The 20,567-nt window shown below is 48.5% G+C and overlaps 9 protein-coding genes across 9 annotated transcripts; 5 read left to right on the top strand and 4 right to left on the bottom strand.

Annotated features, from left to right (window-relative positions):
- The first annotated feature begins 18 nt into the window (after positions 1-18).
- On the top strand, positions 19-1,551 carry GGS22DRAFT_139002 (P-loop containing nucleoside triphosphate hydrolase protein). Its single transcript, XM_047958667.1, has 2 exons — positions 19-962; positions 1,030-1,551. Exons 1-2 carry the CDS (start codon positions 185-187, stop codon positions 1,419-1,421), a joined length of 1,170 nt encoding a protein of 389 aa, XP_047818945.1. The 5' UTR covers positions 19-184; the 3' UTR covers positions 1,422-1,551.
- Positions 1,552-1,639: 88 nt separating this feature from the next.
- GGS22DRAFT_138997 (uncharacterized protein) lies at positions 1,640-3,588 on the top strand. Its single transcript, XM_047958666.1, has one exon. It carries the CDS (start codon positions 1,700-1,702, stop codon positions 3,017-3,019), a length of 1,320 nt encoding a protein of 439 aa, XP_047818944.1. The 5' UTR covers positions 1,640-1,699; the 3' UTR covers positions 3,020-3,588.
- Positions 3,589-6,860, top strand: GGS22DRAFT_200174 (subtilisin-like protein). Its single transcript, XM_047966402.1, has 9 exons — positions 3,589-4,414; positions 4,470-4,626; positions 4,683-4,789; positions 4,842-5,170; positions 5,223-5,343; positions 5,397-5,614; positions 5,697-6,502; positions 6,574-6,680; positions 6,737-6,860. Exons 1-9 carry the CDS (start codon positions 4,158-4,160, stop codon positions 6,783-6,785), a joined length of 2,151 nt encoding a protein of 716 aa, XP_047818943.1. The 5' UTR covers positions 3,589-4,157; the 3' UTR covers positions 6,786-6,860.
- On the bottom strand, positions 6,566-8,263 carry GGS22DRAFT_200170 (uncharacterized protein; the record flags this gene model as incomplete). Its single annotated transcript, XM_047966401.1, has 5 exons — positions 6,566-7,300; positions 7,361-7,718; positions 7,785-7,976; positions 8,039-8,054; positions 8,140-8,263. 5 exons carry the CDS (start codon positions 8,261-8,263, stop codon positions 6,947-6,949), a joined length of 1,044 nt encoding a protein of 347 aa, XP_047818942.1. The 3' UTR covers positions 6,566-6,946.
- A 274-nt stretch (positions 8,264-8,537) lies between these two features.
- Positions 8,538-9,623, top strand: GGS22DRAFT_138979 (uncharacterized protein). Its single transcript, XM_047958665.1, has 3 exons — positions 8,538-8,845; positions 8,906-9,431; positions 9,499-9,623. Exons 1-3 carry the CDS (start codon positions 8,634-8,636, stop codon positions 9,556-9,558), a joined length of 798 nt encoding a protein of 265 aa, XP_047818941.1. The 5' UTR covers positions 8,538-8,633; the 3' UTR covers positions 9,559-9,623.
- GGS22DRAFT_138974 (acid protease) lies at positions 9,498-11,523 on the bottom strand. The gene is made up of 6 exons (XM_047958664.1): positions 11,047-11,523; positions 10,755-10,994; positions 10,476-10,670; positions 10,303-10,411; positions 9,877-10,256; positions 9,498-9,816 (listed from the first exon to the last, which is right to left on the bottom strand). The coding sequence occupies exons 1-6, from the start codon at positions 11,330-11,332 to the stop codon at positions 9,689-9,691; spliced, it is 1,338 nt and encodes a 445-aa protein (XP_047818940.1). The 5' UTR covers positions 11,333-11,523; the 3' UTR covers positions 9,498-9,688.
- Positions 11,524-12,383: 860 nt separating this feature from the next.
- GGS22DRAFT_138949 (NAD(P)-binding protein) lies at positions 12,384-14,001 on the bottom strand. Its single transcript, XM_047958663.1, has 3 exons — positions 13,330-14,001; positions 13,075-13,275; positions 12,384-12,998 (listed from the first exon to the last, which is right to left on the bottom strand). Exons 1-3 carry the CDS (start codon positions 13,788-13,790, stop codon positions 12,593-12,595), a joined length of 1,068 nt encoding a protein of 355 aa, XP_047818939.1. The 5' UTR covers positions 13,791-14,001; the 3' UTR covers positions 12,384-12,592.
- Positions 14,002-14,902: 901 nt separating this feature from the next.
- Positions 14,903-17,469, top strand: GGS22DRAFT_162784 (phosphoglycerate mutase-like protein). The gene is made up of 2 exons (XM_047961266.1): positions 14,903-15,796; positions 15,851-17,469. The coding sequence occupies exons 1-2, from the start codon at positions 15,279-15,281 to the stop codon at positions 17,091-17,093; spliced, it is 1,761 nt and encodes a 586-aa protein (XP_047818938.1). The 5' UTR covers positions 14,903-15,278; the 3' UTR covers positions 17,094-17,469.
- Positions 17,470-17,594: 125 nt separating this feature from the next.
- On the bottom strand, positions 17,595-19,968 carry GGS22DRAFT_162783 (putative cytochrome P450). Its single transcript, XM_047961265.1, has 5 exons — positions 19,382-19,968; positions 19,191-19,329; positions 18,818-19,110; positions 18,666-18,755; positions 17,595-18,599 (listed from the first exon to the last, which is right to left on the bottom strand). The coding sequence occupies exons 1-5, from the start codon at positions 19,448-19,450 to the stop codon at positions 17,718-17,720; spliced, it is 1,473 nt and encodes a 490-aa protein (XP_047818937.1). The 5' UTR covers positions 19,451-19,968; the 3' UTR covers positions 17,595-17,717.
- Positions 19,969-20,567: the final 599 nt, after the last annotated feature.

The raw sequence follows: 20,567 nt of genomic DNA, 5'->3' as shown, positions 1-20,567 counted from the left end.
TCGATTTACGCGTCTTCTAGCAGCTATCAAGAATTGTATCGTGAGCCGAATACCGAATTCGTGAACACCGAAACCATACCCAAAGACTTCGCATATTTTTATAGATAAAACCCTCATTATTAAGCGCTGTTACAATCTACTAGAAACCTTGCAAGTCTGCAATCGACGAAGAGCTTTAGACACCATGTCTGATTTCGAGGATGAGATGGACGTTGATGTCCCTACATCTAATGACATAAAATTCTCTTCCGATAACACGGCTAAGGGAAAGCGTAGTGCTGCAAATCTACCTGTCGAAGCCGAAGACTCGTTACCATGGGTTGAGAAATACCGACCTGTGTCGCTGTCCGACGTTTCGGGTCATCAAGATATCCTAGCTACAATCAATAAGTTCGTCGATACGAATCGCCTACCTCATCTCCTTCTTTACGGCCCACCAGGAACAGGTAAAACATCTACCATCCTGGCATTGGCTAGACGAATCTATGGAACCGATAATATGCGCCAGATGGTCTTGGAACTCAATGCTTCAGATGACCGAGGTATCGATGTTGTGAGAGAACAGATCAAGACATTTGCGTCGACAAAACAGATCTTTACGATGGGCGGTTCATCACGTCCGGGTGGCATGGCAAGCTATAAGTTGATCATACTGGACGAAGCCGATGCGATGACCAATACCGCCCAAATGGCCTTGCGAAGAATTATGGAGAAGTACACTGCGAACACCCGATTCTGCATTATTGCCAACTATACACACAAACTATCACCTGCTCTACTATCCCGATGTACGCGCTTTAGATTTAGTCCGTTGAAGGAGAATGATATTCGAGTTTTGGTGGACAAGGTCATTCTCGAAGAGAGTGTCAAAATATCAGGCGAAGCTACAAGTGCTCTGGTCAAGCTAAGCAAAGGCGACATGCGACGAGCTCTGAACGTACTTCAGGCTTGTCATGCATCTAGTGAGTTTTGTCAATATTTCTTCTATAAGTCTCATTTCTACCATGTACTAACTTTCTAACTACTTAGACACCCCGATACAACCTAAAGATGCACCGAAAATACCAGAGAAGGATATTGTCAGGGAAAACATCACGACAGAAACCATCTACAACTGTATAGCGGCCCCACCCCCGGAAGCGATCCAGAAGATCGCGAGCACGTTGCTTTCGACCAGCGATGTAACGACATGTCTCTCGACCATCAATACACTGAAAGTGGCGAACGGCCTTGCGTTGGCAGACATAATAACTGCCCTATCGGAACAACTATCGAGGATGGAGGTTAAACCTGAAACTATGATCCGATGGCTGGACGGTCTGGCAGAGATAGAGTATAGAGTTTCTGCTGGTGGAAGCGAGGCGATTCAGACCGGTGCTGTGGTCGGCGTAGTACGGGAAGGATGTGAGCTTATGGGATAGGGACTAGACCTGCTTACGACTCCTAATATACCAAGCTGATGAGATGACCATTATCTACAGAGTCTGATGATTCTAATATGTGACAAAATGTGTTGCTTTGGTACAATATGTACGATTACAGAATATCAATATGTATTAATTGCATAGTGTATAAGGAATACTCGGGGATATTCAAGTTGACCGTAGTGGTGGTCCCACAAAAGCCAACTCACATCTGGAATCTGAATCTCTTTTTATCAAAAACATAGACCTTATCTCTTCAAACAGAAAACGCAAGGATGGATTCTATGATACCCGAAATATTATACATAATTTGTTCATATCTTGAAATCGAGGATGTACGGAGGTTTCGCCTGTGTTGCAGGGCGTTTGCAGACGCCGCTGCTTGCTTCGTACACCGAGAAGTTATCTTTTATCTTCACGAGACTGACCTCGAAATGCTTCGATGCATTTCTTTACACCCTATAGCCTCGAAAAATGTCCGCTCATTGGTTTATATTGGACATACCTTAGGACCCGATAAGCAATCGATAGAAGCGTTTTGTCAGGACTATGAACTCATACGAATGGCGGATAAGGTTGCTGCCGAGCAATCAAACGAGCCATTGCCGCCGCGGCTGTCAGATCATCAGCTCTTGGAATTTTACAAGAGGTACGAACATGCCTTTGAGCAAGAGCAAAAGGTAGTTGGGAATAACGAAGATATTTCTTGTATAAAAGAAGTCGTCTCTCGTTTTACGGCCCTTCAAGAGTTGGTTATGTCAAACGGCTTTTGGTTTCGGAAAGGCTTAACGAAAACTCCATTCGAAGGAATCATAGCCCGTCCAGGCTCTCATCTAATGCCGGAGGGATGCCGGCAGCTTGACTCCGTTCTCAACGCTGTTTTTGAGAGTAATATCAAATTAAAGAAATTGACAGCTGGTGAATTGAGTTGGCAATTTTTTCAAAGACCACCTGCCGAGCTGAAACGCACGATGCCCTTCTATTCTGATCTTACATGCCTTCAGTTGTGCATCGATGTTGGCATGATAGAATCAAATGCGGGCCCAGGGACTCTATGGGATATTACCACCGGCACAGAAGTCCCCCAATGTCGGCAGCTACTGAAAACTGGTTTGCTGCGCGACTTTATTAAATCGTTGACCCAACTCCAGACGCTTTATGTGGTCTTCAATTGGCACTCGGAAGAACACGGCTACGCCGCCAGTCTTGAGGATATTATGGAACCGAAACACACATGGGAACACCTCGAAAGCCTGACCTTGGGAAACATTACGTGCGAACGACAGGACCTTATGTCGATGCTCAAGAGACATAAGAACACCCTTGAGGACTTATGTCTTCGCGACGTCCGCCTGAGGAGTACTTCATGGCAGGTACTCCTCCCGAAGATTCGAAAAACGATGAACCTCTACGATGCCTGCATCTGCGGCGAGGTACGCGGACAGAGGGAATCCCCGCCGCACGAGGAAGAATTCTGGAACCTCGAAATGCCGGACGAATTCGAGGAGCCTCTCCGTGATGACGTGAACGACTACTTAGTCAAAGATGCTTCTATCACTCGCTGTCCCCTTAATCGGTATAACGGCGAATTTTAGGTTCCTGCTAGGTAGTAATGAAGAGATGAAACTTTGAAATAATGGTGGTCCTATGCTGGAATTATTGGCGATGACCTCGATGACCTCGATGAAGAACCACATCTATTTACGTTAGGTTATCCAAAGCTTTAACGTACCTAGGTATCTACCTACTCAATGGACCTTTCTTGAGACCATGCATGGATATTTCGCTCTGGCCTATGAGATTGGTTCGTATTGAATCCCCATGGTTCACCTAACTATGCCTCGAGAATATGGGGTTTTGTCCTTGCAATTCCCAGGAATTGCGGAGGAAAGCTGACAACCAGTAGATTTGAGTGTGAGAGGGGTTGCTGTCGCCCTCTCCGGAATACCTATCCTGTCTCCTCACGCCGGCTATATGCAATGCGGACTGGCAGACCGGTAGATCACGGTTAGGTCAATCAGCCTCCATGACGTTCACTCTAAAGTGGGATAACTCTCAATCATGCAGTATGTAATCGAATATTGCGTCACTCCCTCCAATCTATGCACTCCAGCTCAGCTGTCTGCCAAGATGCTCCATGCCTGCTGCCGCCACTGATAGTTACCTACCTACCTCCTACCTACTGTAATATTAAGTATTGGTGCGACCCTCAACATCACGTTAATTAAAATTTCCAACCAAATCCGGGGAAACTAAGAAGTACTACTATCATTCTACAAAGCTCTAGATCTTCGAATTTAGTCTTCGACTTGCGGGCTACCCGTCCCTCATCTAGGTCGATACGAGACCTAAGGAATGCAGCCAGTAATGAATATTAAATACCTGGGGCTTCACTACTATCTTTACAACTTGGCCCCTCCACTATGGCTGCGAGCTATATATTGATAAGGGAGAAGCCAAGGTAGAGTTGATTAGCTGACTGACACATTTACCCGTACCCGGCGAGAGTGGATAGTATTCTATTTACACCTTGGCTCATGCAATGCCGAAATATCTTCGGTACGAAGATCACCATGGTGTACCTACACCCCATTCCTAGAAGCGGAGCGGAGCCTGGATTATGCAATGGTGCTGATATAATATGTGTTGCATATTTCTTAAACTTCTCGCGCGTCGCATGATTTTCTCGTGCGGCGTTCTGACTTCATTTCTTGATGCTGAGAGGTCGTTAAGATGAAGCTGTTCTCTTTCGTTGCCTTGGCGGGCCTGACTGTGCTAGAGGTCCTTGCCGCGCCACCTTTCCATAATTCCGGCTCCTCAAGGCCGAGACGCAGTATTCCAGACACTCATATTCAACATGAGAAAAGAACAGAAGTGCAAGCAAGGTCTTGGGCCAAAGTACAAAGGGCGGTTCCCGAGGCTATCTTACCTATGCGCGTAGGCCTGAAGCAGCGGAATCTTCAATCAGGACATGATTTGTTGATGGACATGTGTGTCGGCTCTTTCCCCGATGTATGTCTCTTGGTAGCTAATAGGAACCCAAAGCTCAAATCCCAAATCAAAGAACTATGGTAAACATCTCTCAGCAGAAGAGGTCGTTAAATTCTTTGAGCCGGCCGAGGCAGGGTTCAAAGCAATTAAAGATTGGCTTGTCGAGGCAGGCATCCCCTCGCGTAACATTTCGCAATCTAGCAATAAACAAGTGAGTATCATTTCCATTGTTGCGCCAATAAGTCTGCTAACTCTTATTTTCGATAGTGGGTACAATTTGATGCTTCTGTCGATGAGGTAGAAAAACTATTAATGGCAGACTACCACGTGTGGGAACATGTTAGTACCGGTGTTAAGGATATTGCCTGCGACGAGTGAGTGTGAAACCAGAAGAAACTATTGAATACCGCTCTAACTAGCCCAAAGATACCATGTGCCGAAGCAAGTGAAAGAGCATATCGATTATATTACCCCCGGCATCAAGCTGATGGGTCACGGCAACACGCAACAACCCCTATCGAAGAAACGAGGTGAAGTGGGCGTAGGCAGTCATCTTCGCTTTAGCGAAAGAGTTTCTGAGAGCGAGCTCGCAAAGTCCATGAGCGAAAGGAGTAGGAATGCTGCATCCTCGAAAAAAGCCATGGGTCCCGGTGTAACAGGATTCGCTGAGCCCGTGGGGACGGCGCATATCGAGAGCGGCAACTTCACGTTGCCGGGTGGCTGTGACCAATATGTCACCCCAGATTGTATTAGGGGTAAGATTATATCCCTATGTACCTTCGTCCGTATTATCTAATGAAAAGTTAGCGCTTTACGGCATCCCGAAAGGGACCAAGAAACATCCAGACAACCGAATGGGAATATTCCAGTCGCTGGGGCAACATTACACCCAATACGACCTCGACAAGTTTTTCTGGAGCTTCTCAGAGTAGGAATCCCTTCACCCCTGTATACAGTCGGGAAGCAACTAACAACACTTAGCGACATCCCCAACGGAACCCAACCCGAGCTGTTCTCCGTAGACGGCGGCCAAGGCCCCACCACAAGCCTCCGAATGGCCGGGTCCGAGGCAAACCTCGATTTCCAAATGGCGTACGGGCTGATCTACCCGCAAGACACCGTGCTGTACCAAGTCGACGACGAATGGTACCAGAACATCTACCAAACCGACCCAGCCGCCTACACCGGGTTCTTCAACAGTACGCATCCCCTTCCCCCTTCCCCTATCTTACTTTACACTAAGTAGGTAATCTTCCCCGCTAACGAAACTCCGTACAACAGACCTCTGGAACGCAATCGACGGCAGCTACTGCACCTTCACCGCCTACGGCGAAACCGGGAACTGCAAGCGACCCGAGTGTCGCGACCCCGAATACCCCAACCCGCACGACCGCGGCGGGTTCGCCGGCCAGCTCATGTGCGGGGAGTATCCCGCGACGAACGTCATCAGCATCTCGTACAGCGGCGCCGAAGTGGACCTGCCTGAATCGTACCAGCAGCGGCAGTGCGCGGAGATCATGAAGCTAGGACTGCAGGGGACCACGGTTGTCATCTCGTCTGGTGATGATGGGGTAGGTGGGTTTTCGTCGCCCGCGGCACCGTCGGGGTGTTTAGGGCCGGAGAGAGATGTTTTTAATCCGCAGTTTCTGGCGTCGTGTCCGTATATCCTGACCGTAGGGTCAACTGTCCTGCAGACCAACGGCACGCCGGGCGTGGATGCGGAGGAGGCGACGGATCGGTTTAGATCCGGCGGCGGGTTTTCGAATATTTACGAGGCGCCGGAGTGGCAGAAGGGGGTCGTGGATGGGTACCTTGGTAAAGCGAATTTGTCGTTTGAGGGGTATGAGGGGGGAGGAGGGAATTATACGAATCCGCGGGCGGGGATAGGTAGGTATAATAAGTTGGGCAGGGGATACCCGGATGTGGCGGCGAATGGTGATCATTTTGTTATTTCGAGCGGCGGGGAGTTACTCAGGATTGGGGGGACGTCGGCGTCGGCGCCGCTTTGGGGCGCGGTTATTACGCTGGTTAATGAGGAGAGGTATGCGGTTGGGAAGGGGCCTGTTGGGTTTGTGCATCAGGTTTTGGTGAGTTTCTCATTGGGTTTGGAGGTTAGGTGTAGAGGATGAAAGGACGTTGGCTAATGATTCGATTGCAGTACTCTCACCCGGAGGTCTTTAAGGATATCACGAAGGGGGATAATAGAGCGTGTAAGACGACTGGGTTTCCGGCGATCGAGGGCTGGGATCCTGTTACTGGAATGGGGTAGGTATTCCGCATGTTTGAATTTGATGATTTTGACTGACCTGGTGCGAATTTAGTGTTCCGGACTATCCCAAGCTGCTGGAACTCTTCTTGAGTCTGCCGTAGAAACCGAGACTGGTCTCATTTGGAACTGGGTGGCTTCAAGTAGCTAAGAGATGTCATGGTATTTTTGCTCTTTCGGCGGATATCATATAAATACAATCTTGTCATGGAACTATGCTTACACATCATTTCTCAACCCATTCCTCATCCTAAACCTTCATAGCTCACAATTCATCGTGTGCATGCTCACCAGCGGCATCCGAGCTGAAGGTTCCGTCCCAGGGCTGCACCTTACCCTGCACGATGTCCATCAAGAAAGCACCTACAGCTTCGGGGGTAATCTGGTTCCCTCGCGGATATGGGAATACCTGGCCGTACATCGGGTTCTGCACCGACAATGCGGGAAATGCACCTGGAACTAGGCCTAGAGGCGCTGCTAGGTCACCGTACTCGCCCGCGTCAACTGTCACGAAGCTTAAATACTCCTTGTACATCTTGGCAACGGATCGCATTGCAGCTACGTAGGGTTCCCGCTCTTGCGATGATGTGACGAAGTAGAAAACTAGCGATTTGCCGGTCTATTATAAAGCTTTATTAGAAAAAGAATCATTGTAAGTTATGACAAACGGCTTAGTTACCTGTAAATACTTCATCTCATTCGCTCGTGTAAATTCACCGATCACAGGCTCGAGACAACTCTCGATAAGCTGAGGTAAGGCGTTGATACCAGCCAGGTCCGACACAGTGAATTGCTGGCCGTCGCGGTTGTTGTAACACGATACCGTCGTTGCGCCCGATGTTTCTACCGACCCGAAGGATAATCGGTCCCGGTATTGGGAGGCAAGCTTTTCGTACGCTGTTTTAATGTGTGGGTCCTGAGCGTTGATCTGCGCAATCATAGCATAGTCGTCTCGAGATTGGAATTTAATAAGTTTTGCCTCTGAATTTAGTGTCGTGATGGAGGGGCGAACTGCTCGCTTTAGGTATGAGAGGATGCTAGTAAAGAGTCTGTCTTAGTTGCTGTAATTATTTATAGGTAACTAAATCCTCAAATTAACTTACGAAGACGCCCTTCTAGGACCTCGATAGGATGTCATTTTTCCATGGCCGTCGAAGAACCGCAGTGCGGGATATGAGATGATGCCAAACTCCTGACATAGACTTTTTGTGGAGGCACAGTCTATGCTAATTAGAGCCTTCTTTTCTGATTCTACCGCTGATGTCCATTCTGGTTCTAAAGCTTGGCTAGCAGCGCTGAAAATGAAGTAAGTTATTAGTTTGTGGGATATTTGGACAAGAGATCGAATTCGGCTCACGTTGAAGGTTCTATAACTGTAATTACATTGAGATGTCAGCTTCAACTCTTCTGGTCAATTTTATCATCGCGATTCGTCAATAGCAGAGACCAACGACTTACATGCAACTAAGGCATGGTTATGACCTCCTATCGCCCGTCGGAATTCCTTCTCGTCTGTATGTTCCCAGGCCACTGCTGTACCTACTAACAGTGATAATAAGAGTTCTATACTTCCGACTTTCATTTTGACTTTGATCGAACAACTTCTTCATCTGTTCTCAACCGAACGGGATCTCGCGGGGTCAAATACAAGCCATCCACATAGCTGAGCTACCTGCAGATCAGGCAGGTCAGGGGTTAGATCTGACGATGCACGACCCCGTAACCCTGGATCTGCGCTAGAGCTCTCCACTAATGAGCTTGATCAGCGGGTTGCTGCGACGCTAAACAGGGGGAGCTCATTTCTACGCAGACAATTGGTGTTTCAACTCTACATATCCTCTCCTTATAACAGCGGAGGATTTCATCAGTGACCATGAAGTCGGTTAACTTTTTGGACCGACGAGGACGAACTCATATTTTTCTCTTCTCATATTCAATTTGAAGCTCAGATCATGATGAACTCATTAAAATCAGTATTACTGTTAGGACTTGCCGCTGGGTCAGCTAGCGCACACAGTCACGATGGTGCGCAGAAGCCATTGGCGTCCAGCGATTCCTGCAAGCACCCCGCCTATCAGAGTCGCATAGTATCCAAATCGCCGTTGGTCATATACCTAGAGGGATTCGTCACAGCCGAAGAGCAAGCACATTTACAAGAGATAACGTGAGCATCGAAATTTATTTCCACATTAGCCAATATCTTAATATTAACAACATTGAGCAGCAAAGATACGTTCTCTCACTCAGCCGTTGCCGACGAATCTGGAGCTCAAGGGCTACGTCAGACGCGGACTTCCCAGTCAACCAATGTTCCGCGCAACGCTGTAGTCCGATGCATCGAGGAACGGGCTTTGCTTTTCCAAGGCTTCGACATCCCGCGGACGCACCTCGAGCCGCTGCAGCTAGTCAAGTACGGGTTAGGAGAGCGGTATCATTTCCACACGGATTGGTACACAAACGATGCGCACGCCACATCTGCGCTGGGAGGAAACCGGCTCAGCTCGTTTTTCGCGTATGTCTCAGCCTCTGACGACATCACGGGTGGCGGCACCAATTTCCCCATGGTATCCGCGCCTATCAATGAGCGCTGGTGTGGGTTTGTCGACTGTGATGAGCCGTGGGAGAACGGGGTGACGTTTAGGCCTGTTGTTGGGAATGCTGTATTTTGGCAGAATTTGAACGAAGATGGTACAGGGGATCAGCGAACACTGCATGCTGGTTTGCCGGTTACTAGCGGTTCGAAAATAGGGGTAAGTAATTTCTGATGTGTAACCATACTCATCCTAGCATTGGCAAAACTCACTAACTCGATTCTAGATGAATATTTGGACGAGGCAAGGTCCACTGAGTGAAGATATTCGAGGACCAGATGTCTGATCTGTGGCTTGGGGTGTTAGAAATGATTTTACATGTTTTGAATAACTACTGTACGGCTATATGTACATGATATTTGTATAATCAAGCGATCTGCATTTTCCATTTCAGCTTTTCCGTCTTCATTTTCCGTTCAACACAGACCCGTAACCTCTAACCACAGCTGTCTGCCAGCGTCCTTGGTGAGATCCTCTACCCCGTCATCGCCACATGGCAAATATTGCGCAATCCATACTGCATTGTTTAGCTGGTCAAATACAACTAATGAACTATTTGTTAGTATTCCAATTCAAACATGATGTGTTTTAATCCAACACTCACGATATGCTGCTCTTATGAAGCTAGTCCCTAACACCCACGTCGAGTCCGAATGATCTATAGGTTGAACACCGAGGGCGCAGTAGCTATCAAAATCGACTATAAAATCGGCATAGTTAACGCGAATGACCATGTTGAAGAAGTTAAACCCGAAATTCACGGAACCGTCTAAGTCTCGGTTTTCGCATGGCACCCGATATACTCCGTGTTCATCCGTATTCGCATTCAGGGTTTTTGCAATTATAGCAACCAAATTAGCATCGAGATATGTGTATGTTGATCCAGAGTCGATCAAGACGTTGCGTTCGAAGTTGCTTCCCGTCAGCATTGTTTCATTTTCCCCAGGAGGGGTGACCGCCAAAGATGTTAGGTTCACCCGATAGCTTTGTACGGTCAGTATTGGCCTCAAAGATTTGAACAATATCTTACCCTACTTGGTCAAAGAGCTTCAACTGCTGCTCTGGATACGGGTAAATCTCGAGAGGTTCGAGATATCCGCGATATTTCTTCCTGTCGACCCCTCCAAAGATTATATCGCCTGGTTCAAGTCAGCTCTATCGAGGCTACTTTAGGAGCTTGCCACAAGGCCCATGTCAACTCACTTGGGCTTCCACCACCTTGATATCCGACACCTACACTGAATATTGGTACTTCGATATAGTTCTGGAAGACGATGAGGTCCAGCAGAGTTTGATACGCAGTATTCCACGCTTTTCCATACGAGACGCCCAAAACTCCAGCCCAGATGTACTGACTCCACTTGCTTACTCCAATCCTCAAGTTTGGAAGGGGTAAATCTGTCATACCGATGTTAGGAATATATGTTAATCGCCTATTGCCATGTTCGAATAACTATCCCCGAAAAAAGGATTCATACGTACAATCCAACCCTACATACGCCGTGTCGCTATACCATACTCCTTGCATAAAGCCTGTACCGAACTGGCCCGAGAACCAGCCATTGAGACTCTTAGCGGTAGAAGACTGCGCCGTGTCATAAAAGCCATATGTCTGACAAGCCTCCGGGTCCGCCGCTTGTTTACAGTCTGGATCTAAGAGTAGCGTATACGATCCGGTATCGAGGATGGCAGAGACCTTCTGTCCGGGCGTTCCGATATCAACTACCCAAGCTCATCAGCTAATGTTTCATATAAGTCTATGTGCACGACGCACGCTCTAACATATACACTATCCCCGCACCATATCTGGCCAATGGCTCCCGCGGAGACCGGTCCGAGATCTTAGATGTCCCATATGTTGATACGGCGCCGCCTGTCACATTATTTATCTTCTGGGATTGAAGCTTCGCTCGGATATGCCGTCCACTATCGGCTGTGTTGTTTCCTCCGGCGAGTCTACTCCATGATCGCGGTCCATAAAGTTGCGGAAAATCCTTTAGGGAAGCAGAAAGACATAGAAACGGCAACAAGCCTAGGAGAAGTAACCTGAATAGCGCCATGGTCGAGTGGTCGTAGGACAGGTCTTCCGTCACCTCCGAAGAGACGACTTACAACTAACAAAGATGCGGGCTTCCATCTACCCGGTCATAAGTTTCGGGGTTAACGTTATTGAAGATCGCACTTGAATCATTGATGGAGAAATTTACGAATTCTCCGAAGACCTTGTTACGAGATGCCGTTGAGGAGAATGGGATGCAGCTCCCTAAGCTGGCAACTGTGCAGCGTCGAATCAGCGCTGCACGCGGTTGTCCAAGCTACCCCATACGACGGGGCCAGACCAATCAGCTTCTCCTCCAGAGCCGGTTTCTCATGGAGAAAATATATGTGAGACGACGCTGGTCCTACCTACCTGGTTGGTATAGCACGGCATACATTGCATAGATCCCAAGATCTACGGCGCCGGTCACGCGCCACGACTTTAACCGCAATATTTGTACGTTAGCCATTTCATCACCCAAGGAGATCATCACAACTTCCAGAAACGCGGATAAATTGCCGAAGAGCCAAAGGCTCATGATTTATTTCCGTATCCCTACTACTCCCGGGGGTAAAGAGGGTGAGTAAGTCCCTATTTATTGAAATATCTAGCCCAACTTGGAGACGGGGACTAAGGAGTAGTGCCCCGTCGTATGCGAAATCCACGCCACCTTCATAGCATAATGATAACTCCAGCTGCACCAATCCATGGCGGAACACCGGGTAGACTCATTAGTGAAGCTATACGAGTACGGGCTCAGGAACGAGTTATCAGGCGTACCTAGATTTCTAATATAGCCGTAATATAAATCCCCACATATGTAACGTTCTAGCAATGGCACGGCAGGGCTGCAGACGCTCACCATTTCCGGTCATCGCAACCCCTTAGCCTTTCCTATAGGCAAAGTGATGCATTTCGTGCATCCGGATTGCGACGGTCCCTACAGGAACGCCCATCTATCTACGTTGGCACGTAGCATAGCTTGTCTGCTTGAACGATCGACCTTGTCTCCGGCTACGGCAATCTCTCGATACCGACCTGGCGGCACTCATTTAATACTCGGCAAATCTCCCTCGCAATCTAATGCTGGAGACGGATTCCGACCTCGGATAACCCGTTGTGCACCATCGGTTTAATCACCCGAGCCGCTTTAATTCCATTCCAATTTTATTAATCTCATTAACACTTTCTATCGCATACAGACTACCTTACAGAATTTTTAAAATATATACTCAACGACGGGAAAAGCGCAACATGTTCCAGATTACCACCAACCCTCATCTCACTTCCAATCCGCCAGCACGGTGTCGCCCTCCTTAACATTCGCATAAACAAGACTATCACGCCATAACCGAAGGGTCTTCTTCTCATCATTAGCCTCGGGACTAGTTTCAATGGGTTCTGTTCCGTTGATATAGAGTCCATTCGGATGCGCGAGATCGCCGTCGGAATCAAAGGCGGCGCGCACCACGTCGCCGGCAGACTTCCACGTCGTTCGCAGGCTGCCGTTGGGATACAGCCAGGTTAGGATCGGTGCGATGATTGCGCCGACGATGGGAAGCGCGATGTTACGCAGAAACCATGAAGCGCGTCGGGATAGAGGGCTGGACATCCCTCCGGGGTCCACGCCTAGTGTTACGATATTGGACAGAGCCGGGTCTTTCGGTATACGGCGTGCTAACTCTTTCCTGGTGGGTGTTAGTAATATGCTTTGAGATGGGATGATATGGCCAGGAGATGATAGCTACGGCCGGAGACACTCACAATGTCATGACCTGGGATAGCTTAGCAGCTCCGTATCGCCTCATGCCAGCTAATCGGTCTTCCTTTTCTCCGTTGGCTGCACCCCATGTGCCTTTTGCGATAGGCTCGGTGCTGCCCTCCGGATCGGTGAAGATCTGGTGGAACTCTTCCGGTATGTATGTTTCCGCATACGGGCCTGACTGGTTCTTTAGGTCGGTAGTGCTAGGAGATATTAACTAAAGTCCTAGCGTATTAGGGTGAATGGTGGTCACTTACTCATGTGTCCAGCTACCTAGAATGACTATGCGACCTTTCTCCTTATCCATGCTCTGTAATAGGAGAAGTGTCAAGAGGAAATGTGAGAGGTAGGTAGCCTGAAAGGTCATATCGAAGCCGTCCTTGGTGAAGCTATGGGAGAAGTGTTCTTGGTAGGCGGCGGAAAGTATAAGGGCCCTGATAGGCGGTAGCTTGCCGCTTGCGACTCGCTCGTTAATATCTGCGGCAGTCTTGCGTACACTATCAAGGCTCGAGAGGTCTATTGAGACAAGCTCATATTGGTGTTTCGCTTTGGCAGCACCCCGAAGAGCCTTCTTCGCATCATCAGCAGTCTCGGCCTTGCGCACAGCATATAACCCATAGTAGTCTTGGGCGACAGACGGTCGAAGGATGATCCGTTCAAGAATGGCAGAACCTAGACCCCCGTTAGAGCCGGTAACCAGAATAGAGCCTTTCGCCATTGATTCGAACAAGTGAAGTGTATCTTAGCAAGTCTGTATTTAGATTGATATTATGAGAGAAGATATTCTATTCAATTCATCTCATATGGGAGAACCGGTCCTTTATAAGTTGAGTAGTAGGCATACTAATGGCGGATCCACATCGCCGAGCTACCCTGATGAAGCTAGGATACCACCCGAAAATAGACTGAACTCGGATACTTTAGCGGACAAAATGTCCGCCCGTCAGTCAGATATCCTCATGTTTGCCGTCGCTGATAGGGTGCGTCGTATCCTACCCCAGGGGAAATGCCGCTTTTTGTCCGCTCAGGTGTGCTTAATGTAAATTTACCTACTACCCTATATGCGCAATTACAGCTCGATATTATAAATCAACGGTTCGTTCGTACCTAGGTTCCTCTAGATTTCTCGAGGCTATCAACAATGGCATCATCTTTCAACCCATCTAGAATCGAAGGACCCGGACTTAGCGGCTGCAGCTCAGCACTTAAAATCGATGCATCGCCAAGATTTGCAAATACTCGATTCTGTCTAGCGGCCCCGGAAAAGGACGGATCATATTGTATATCCATCCACTTAGGTTTAGGGTACAGGCAACTATTACATAGCTAGAAGTAATTTAGCATACGGATAGAAATTTCCGTCTGCATAAAATATCATGAATCCGTTAAACGCCGCTCTAAATCCGCTCAGCTACTGTCGCATGGCAGAACACTACCTCGGCACTCTCCGTACTAGTTGTGGTCATACCTATCGATAAATATTTAAGATCGGACTGCCTCTTTATAAAAGCCAGGGCAGCATCCGAAAACGAAATACTTAATATTGGCGGGTTGACCTTTATGCAGCCACTTCAACACCATGGCATAATAGACACTCATAGGGCAGATCACTACTGCAGGTTTCCTAGCGAGCCTGTGATAGAGCTCTATCTGATCGAATCGACAGGGGTAAAATCGTGTCCGATGATAACTCATCCCAGCCCAGTCAGCCCCCAGAGTCCTAAAAGAGACAATGCCAAGCTTGGCGTGCTTGCTCTTATCTTGCGTGCTTCTTCACACCAGCGAGCTACCCCGCCATTCCCCAAGCTCCCCGCCGCTTTCGATGGTTAAGGCTCGCTGGTGAAGAGATAGCTTATACTAAGCTGACACTCCGGCGCCGGTACTGTCTGGCGGGATGCAATGGTGGACCTGGAAAACCAAGCACGTTATCTGGTGCCATCGAGAGTCATATATGCAGGTGTATCGCTCAGGTAGGTCGGTATGTATGTACATGCACGTTTGCGCAAGAAGTACGCAAGGGTCGAAGGTAGGCTGGCTCATCTATCTTTGTTCTCGCCCCTCGGATACCCCTCCTTGTCTTCTCTGTGAGCTTGATAGTTCTTTTGACTCTACTTCCTTGAGTTATCATACCTAAGTATTGTCTCACTTTGTCTCTTGCTATCCTGAGATTTGTATAACCCGGTCATAGCACAGCTTGGCCTAAAGAATGGCTTCACATTCACTAAAGGCATTGGTTGCCGTTTTTTCACTCGTGGGCGAGGCTCTGGCAGCATCTACGAACGAAACAGTCTGGTCTTCGTTTTCATACGTATTGTATGGCGACCGTACACCATTGCAAAGTCAACTCACTCCTAGCTTAACTCCTCTGGGTGCGCAACAACTTTATTCTCAGGGAGCTCTCTTCAGAGCTCGATACTTGTCGCCCAATGCCAATTTATCGGTCGAAGACAGCGCTATAACGAGTAGCTCGCCTATCTCGGGTATGGAATTGCAAGCTCTTGACAATAGTCAACTCTCAATCTATAGCACGACCGACGATTATGTAGTCGGAGGCGCTCTGGCTTTCCTTCAAGGCCTATATCCACCGATCACTCGAACCTTTGCGTCAAGTAGTGGGGGTGAAAATGCGTCTACATTAGCCAATGGGACCCTAATAGATTACCCTTTGGATGGTTATCAATACCCAAATGTTTTGACCATATCAGTCACGGATATGAGCTCTGTCTGGTGAGCTTTATACACCTTAATGGAACCCTTCTAGCCCACTAATACTGTTACTAGGCTTGAAGGACACGCAGCATGTGCTGAATACTGGGCATCGAGCAACGATTTCAGAAGCAGTTCACTCGGCCAAGAGAGTTACAACTCAACCCTTAACTTCTACCAGACCACATTCGCACAGGTGTTCCCAGGCGCGATATCCAGCTCCATGCTCAATTTCGACTACGCCTACGATTTATACGACTACGCGCAATACCAGTACAACCACAACTCGACAGCGCAAAAAACCCTCAAAGCCGACCGTCTAGCGATCCTGCGCAACCTAGCCAACAACCAGCAATTCGACCTAAACGGGAACCTCTCCGCATCCGGGTCCCAAGACGGCGACATGATCCGCGCCATCTCCGGACGCATGCTCGCCGCGCGCGCAGTAGCCCAGCTCTCCTCACACATCCACTCAGGCGGGCGCACGAACAAAATGTCGCTGCTCTTCGGCTCCTTCGAGCCCATGCTCGCCTTCTTCGCGCTGTCGAACCTCTCCTCAATCACCACCACCACGCTCTTCTCACAGATCCCGCAGCCCGGCTCCGTAATGACATTCGAGCTCTTCAGCACTACCGACGACGCCAGCTACCCCAACCAAGCGGACCTGTGGGTGCGGTTCTTATACCGCAACGGCACGGCGAACGACGCGCCTATGGCGGAGTACCCCCTCTTCGGCCTGGGGAACTCGGAGACGCGGGTCCGTTGGGCGGAGTTTGAGGAGAGTGTTGCGCGCTTCTCGATTCAGGATATTTCGCAGTGGTGCGATATCTGCGGCTCTGTGACGCTGTTCTGTAGTGCCTTGGGGTCGAACTCGGGGACTTCGTCTGGCTCGTTGAGTAGCAGCAGCGGTGGAAACAGCAATACGTCGCTTTCGCCGGCTGTGGCAGGCGTGATTGGTGCGCTGACTACAATTGCGGTGTTCCTCGCTGGGGGATTAGTCGCGTTTGTTTTCGGCGGGCTGAGGATCCGGCGTGGGGATGCGGCGGATGCGGAGAGACGCCGGAGTAGCTTGGGCGGGTTCAAGGGCGCGGAGAAGATGGCTTCGGATCATGATGTTTCGATTGCGAGGACTGGGGCTCGACATGAGCGCGTTGGGAGCTGGGAGCTTGGGGGTCCTGGGTCGGTTACGGTCCCGCCTGCCGCTGCGACTGCGGAGGATGTTCCGAGGGGGTTTTTTGGTGCGTCGGTTAAGCGCGAGGAGGATGAGGAGAGTATTTTGGGGGCTAAGCCGGTGCATCCCGTCGAGCGGGTTTAGAGGGCGGATTCTGACGATGCGGATTACATCTCATCTTACATCTTCATTTTTCTTCTTTCATTCTCTACGGTCATTGATACCCCCGCATTATATATTTGAGGCTTAGGAGCATAGATGTTGGTCTCGGAAGTTAGAGTGATGTTGGCGTTACAAGGTCATGTTTTCAGATTCAATGAGCCTATATCCTCTCTTTTGGGCATTTTATTATGGACATTGGTGTGGGATGATACCCTTTTGTTCTTACAATCGCTATATGGAGTTATTATTGGATTTTTAGTATAAGAACAGTTGGCTGATTTGAGCACAACTCTAGTGATAGACGTAGCATATTATATATAATAGCTCTGATCCTAACATGTATGTTCGCCATTGAGAACAATTTCAAATATCTCATCGTCAAGTCTATGACATGAACACCCCCGAGCTGCAGGTAAGAAATTAAGGGACATGTAAACACCGATACCTACACTTTCGTCATTACGTTATCACTCTCGGAATTGGTTACATGTTTATAATAAATTAACTACCTAATAGATATCCAATAATTCGTGCATTCTTCCTACCATAAACTCTTCTACCTAGTCATACCTCCCACCCCCTAAAACCTACCTAAATAACCTTTTCCTAGTACCCTTCAATAAGACATCTCTGACTCTTCGGCTGCATAATAAAGAACATCTTCGGGCCCATATCCTCATCCGTAAACCCCTCCAGCTTCGACGGTCGCGCGTTCGGGAATCTAGTAAAGAACCGCGCAGTCATAAGCCGCAGCTCCATCTTAGCCAAGTGCAAACCGATGCAGATTCGACTGCCTCCACCAAAAGGCAGGAACGAGTCCTTCATAGCCTTCGTCGGATGGTCCCACCTCGACGGGTTGAACTTCCACGGGTCCGGAAACACCTCCGGGTTCCGGTGCATGCTGTACGCCTGGACCGAGACTGTGTAACCACCCGGAATGAAATAGCCCGCGAGCGTCGCACCTTCCGCCGGCACAATGCGGGGCAAACCGGCCGGCACGGCGGAGTATAAGCGAAGGGTCTCCTGGATTACTTTTTCCACATAACTCAATTTCCTAACGTCCGCATCCTCGAAATTGTCCGGTAGCGTTTGAATCTCCGCAAGAAGCTTCGCTTTGACTTCTGGGTCCCTGGAGACGGACCAGAGGAGATACGTTAGCGTGTTAGTCGTGGTGTCACTGCCGGCTGCGATGTACGCCATTGCGTCCTCGCGCAGTTCGATGAATGGCAACGTGTCGGTATCATTTTCGGTGGCCCGGTACAGTTTAGATAGAAGAGTGGGTTTGGCGTCATCTCCTTGTTCCTCGACGAGTTTGTAGTGTCGTCCTAGTGACTCGGTCGCGTAGTCGCGGATCTTGTTCCGGACCTTAAGTCCGACGCTTATCACCGGCACCCATATATAGTTGGAGAGAAACGTGAGGAATGGAAACGTCGCCCTGAGTCCACCGGCGAACCCTATCAGTTTCAAGTCGCGGATATAATCGGTTTCCTATAAATTATTTTAATGAGTATGGTTCCTTGGTGGTAGATGTGGTGAGTGAATGAAAAGACGTACCTCTTTCGTTTCTAACATCCGGAACGAGGACCCAAAGCTAAGCTCTCCGATAACGTCTGTTGCCATATACATGGCCCAGCGATATACGTCCTAAGGGGGTCTAAAGTTAGTGTCTACCTTTTTGCCTTATAATTATAGATAGGGTCTCTTACTATCACACCGCGTTCCTCCATTTCCTCCGACATTCGTTCAACAGTTAGACGGACTTTTGAGTCTACTGTGGGTATATGAACTGCCAATCCCGAATCTGAGATCTCGGAGGCGAGGAGCCTTCGGTGCCGTCTATGATAATCGATATCGAGTGTGCTGAACACATTGGGAAGACCTGGAAGCAGATCTTGGTACCAGGTCGACTTCCGGAATTCGTTCTTGACTGAATAAATCTGTTGAGCAGCCTTTGGGTCTTGTATGCTGACCTCGATCGGAGAGACGCGCACTATGGGTCCTACTCGACGAAGAGATGGTTAATATACGTATGTGATAGTATAGTTTCCAAGGTTGGAATAAAGTAGGTGTATTACGAACCATATTTTTCATGTAAACGATGAACCCATTGCGGCCGTTTCCCTCTGATGAGTTGATATCTGAAAACCGCTATCGTCCATTTTGTATACCAAGGTCCTGGTACTTTCGCCAGAGGACTACTTAGGACAGTATAAACGTACTAAGGAACGGGTTAGTGCTGATTGACACACTTATCTTAAGAGAGCCCATACTCTTAGCAAGGTTAAACCGGCGGCGATAGCTACGAGTTGGTAGCTTTGGATACCCCCTAGTACTTCCATAATACTTGATAAATTGTATCGAGTTTAGATGCGAATGGATTATATTGAAATAAGCGATACCATCCAATCAAGCCAAAGTCGACTGTCGTACAATTGTGAAAGATATAACTGTTCTTGGAAACATCCATCTCTTATATTGAACTCTTCCGTTACCTGTGTACTAGGCATGTACACAGTTCGGGTTTGGCGCTAAAGGCCGAGACGCCTATGTTCCGAATGTTCGGACTCACGACGCCAAGCGAATGAGCAACAGTTGCCGATGCCGACCTACATCATCGCGGTGTAAGATCGGTACCAATGAGCATGTGATGGCAGCAATGATAATTAGAATGGCTGTGGTATGTGGTTCCAGGGTTCCAGAGGCGGAGGAACGGTAGGGCACGAGTCCGAACTGTCCGACTCCTACATAAACTAGGGAGGTCCCGCACCTGGGGTAGACTGGGGTTTTTGTCTCTATCCATGGATAATGCTACGTCCTCTCAGCCAATAACAATAATGTAAATGGAAATCATCATGGCTTAACCGTTCCCTGCTGTGGGTATGTTAGGTCTCTTGCTGATATCATTCGTCTAGCTAAACAAGCGCGATCGAGCAGATTCATCTCGCGCTATGTTTGCCGACTCCCGTGTATGTGAAGCCTGTCTATACTAGTAGGGTATGTGAGTGATCATTGGATGTAGAATTATAATCCAAGCTCCCGCTTTTAGTTACCTAGTAGGTACTTAGCCGCACATGCATAGCAAGCCTCTGACGTTGACAGTTTAAAGCACTTACTAGGTGGATATCTGGTAAACAAGAGGTGTTACTTAGGACTCTTTGGCGATCCATGATCGAAACATCGTTGGAGTGGCGCACTTAAGTGGCATTCGCTTCAGGTTTTATGAGAGAAGAGTGCCCTTTATGATATGCTGTGATACCATCTAGTAGGTACCTAGGTAGGGACACACCCTATGATAACTCGTTGGTATGTCACTCGACATAATTCTCCACGGAAATGTTCCTTGTGGATCATCAAATGTGTCAATGAGTTAGTATCTATGACTCGTGTATCCTAGACCTAAAGCTGGTTTAGAAACCGCCTAATTGAGACCATTTATTAATACCGTTAAATGGGGGG

The sequence above is a fragment of the Annulohypoxylon maeteangense genome, assembly GCF_022496945.1.
Source record: "Annulohypoxylon maeteangense strain CBS 123835 unplaced genomic scaffold GGS22scaffold_8, whole genome shotgun sequence".
In the NCBI taxonomy this organism is placed as follows: domain Eukaryota; kingdom Fungi; phylum Ascomycota; class Sordariomycetes; order Xylariales; family Hypoxylaceae; genus Annulohypoxylon; species Annulohypoxylon maeteangense.
This window is presented reverse-complemented; position numbering and strand designations above follow the sequence as displayed.

Excerpts from the sequence above, each read along its gene's own strand:
- GGS22DRAFT_162783 (XM_047961265.1), bottom strand. The coding sequence starts at position 19,450 with ATGGAAGTACTAGGGGGTATCCAAAGCTACCAACTCGTAGCTATCGCC. Across the intron at positions 19,330-19,381 it reads CCGGTTTAACCTTGCTAAGA|TACGTTTATACTGTCCTAAG; the intron begins GTATGGGCTCTC and ends CCCGTTCCTTAG. Across the intron at positions 18,600-18,665 it reads GGATGTTAGAAACGAAAGAG|GAAACCGATTATATCCGCGA; the intron begins GTACGTCTTTTC and ends AATAATTTATAG.
- GGS22DRAFT_139002 (XM_047958667.1), top strand. The coding sequence starts at position 185 with ATGTCTGATTTCGAGGATGAGATGGACGTTGATGTCCCTACATCTAAT. Across the intron at positions 963-1,029 it reads TCAGGCTTGTCATGCATCTA|ACACCCCGATACAACCTAAA; the intron begins GTGAGTTTTGTC and ends CTAACTACTTAG.
- GGS22DRAFT_138974 (XM_047958664.1), bottom strand. The coding sequence starts at position 11,332 with ATGGCGCTATTCAGGTTACTTCTCCTAGGCTTGTTGCCGTTTCTATGT. Across the intron at positions 10,412-10,475 it reads TCAAGGTGGTGGAAGCCCAA|GCGATATAATCTTTGGAGGG; the intron begins GTGAGTTGACAT and ends GACTTGAACCAG. Across the intron at positions 9,817-9,876 it reads CTTCATAAGAGCAGCATATC|TTGTATTTGACCAGCTAAAC; the intron begins GTGAGTGTTGGA and ends ATAGTTCATTAG.
- GGS22DRAFT_138949 (XM_047958663.1), bottom strand. The coding sequence starts at position 13,790 with ATGGCGAAAGGCTCTATTCTGGTTACCGGCTCTAACGGGGGTCTAGGT. Across the intron at positions 13,276-13,329 it reads CTAGGTAGCTGGACACATGA|CACTACCGACCTAAAGAACC; the intron begins GTAAGTGACCAC and ends AATATCTCCTAG. Across the intron at positions 12,999-13,074 it reads CTATCCCAGGTCATGACATT|GAAAGAGTTAGCACGCCGTA; the intron begins GTGAGTGTCTCC and ends AACACCCACCAG.
- GGS22DRAFT_138997 (XM_047958666.1), top strand. The coding sequence starts at position 1,700 with ATGGATTCTATGATACCCGAAATATTATACATAATTTGTTCATATCTT.
- GGS22DRAFT_138979 (XM_047958665.1), top strand. The coding sequence starts at position 8,634 with ATGATGAACTCATTAAAATCAGTATTACTGTTAGGACTTGCCGCTGGG. Across the intron at positions 8,846-8,905 it reads GCACATTTACAAGAGATAAC|CAAAGATACGTTCTCTCACT; the intron begins GTGAGCATCGAA and ends AACATTGAGCAG. Across the intron at positions 9,432-9,498 it reads CTAGCGGTTCGAAAATAGGG|ATGAATATTTGGACGAGGCA; the intron begins GTAAGTAATTTC and ends ACTCGATTCTAG.
- GGS22DRAFT_200174 (XM_047966402.1), top strand. The coding sequence starts at position 4,158 with ATGAAGCTGTTCTCTTTCGTTGCCTTGGCGGGCCTGACTGTGCTAGAG. Across the intron at positions 5,615-5,696 it reads CTACACCGGGTTCTTCAACA|ACCTCTGGAACGCAATCGAC; the intron begins GTACGCATCCCC and ends TCCGTACAACAG. Across the intron at positions 6,503-6,573 it reads GGTTTGTGCATCAGGTTTTG|TACTCTCACCCGGAGGTCTT; the intron begins GTGAGTTTCTCA and ends ATTCGATTGCAG.
- GGS22DRAFT_162784 (XM_047961266.1), top strand. The coding sequence starts at position 15,279 with ATGGCTTCACATTCACTAAAGGCATTGGTTGCCGTTTTTTCACTCGTG. Across the intron at positions 15,797-15,850 it reads GTCACGGATATGAGCTCTGT|TAGGCTTGAAGGACACGCAG; the intron begins CTGGTGAGCTTT and ends TAATACTGTTAC.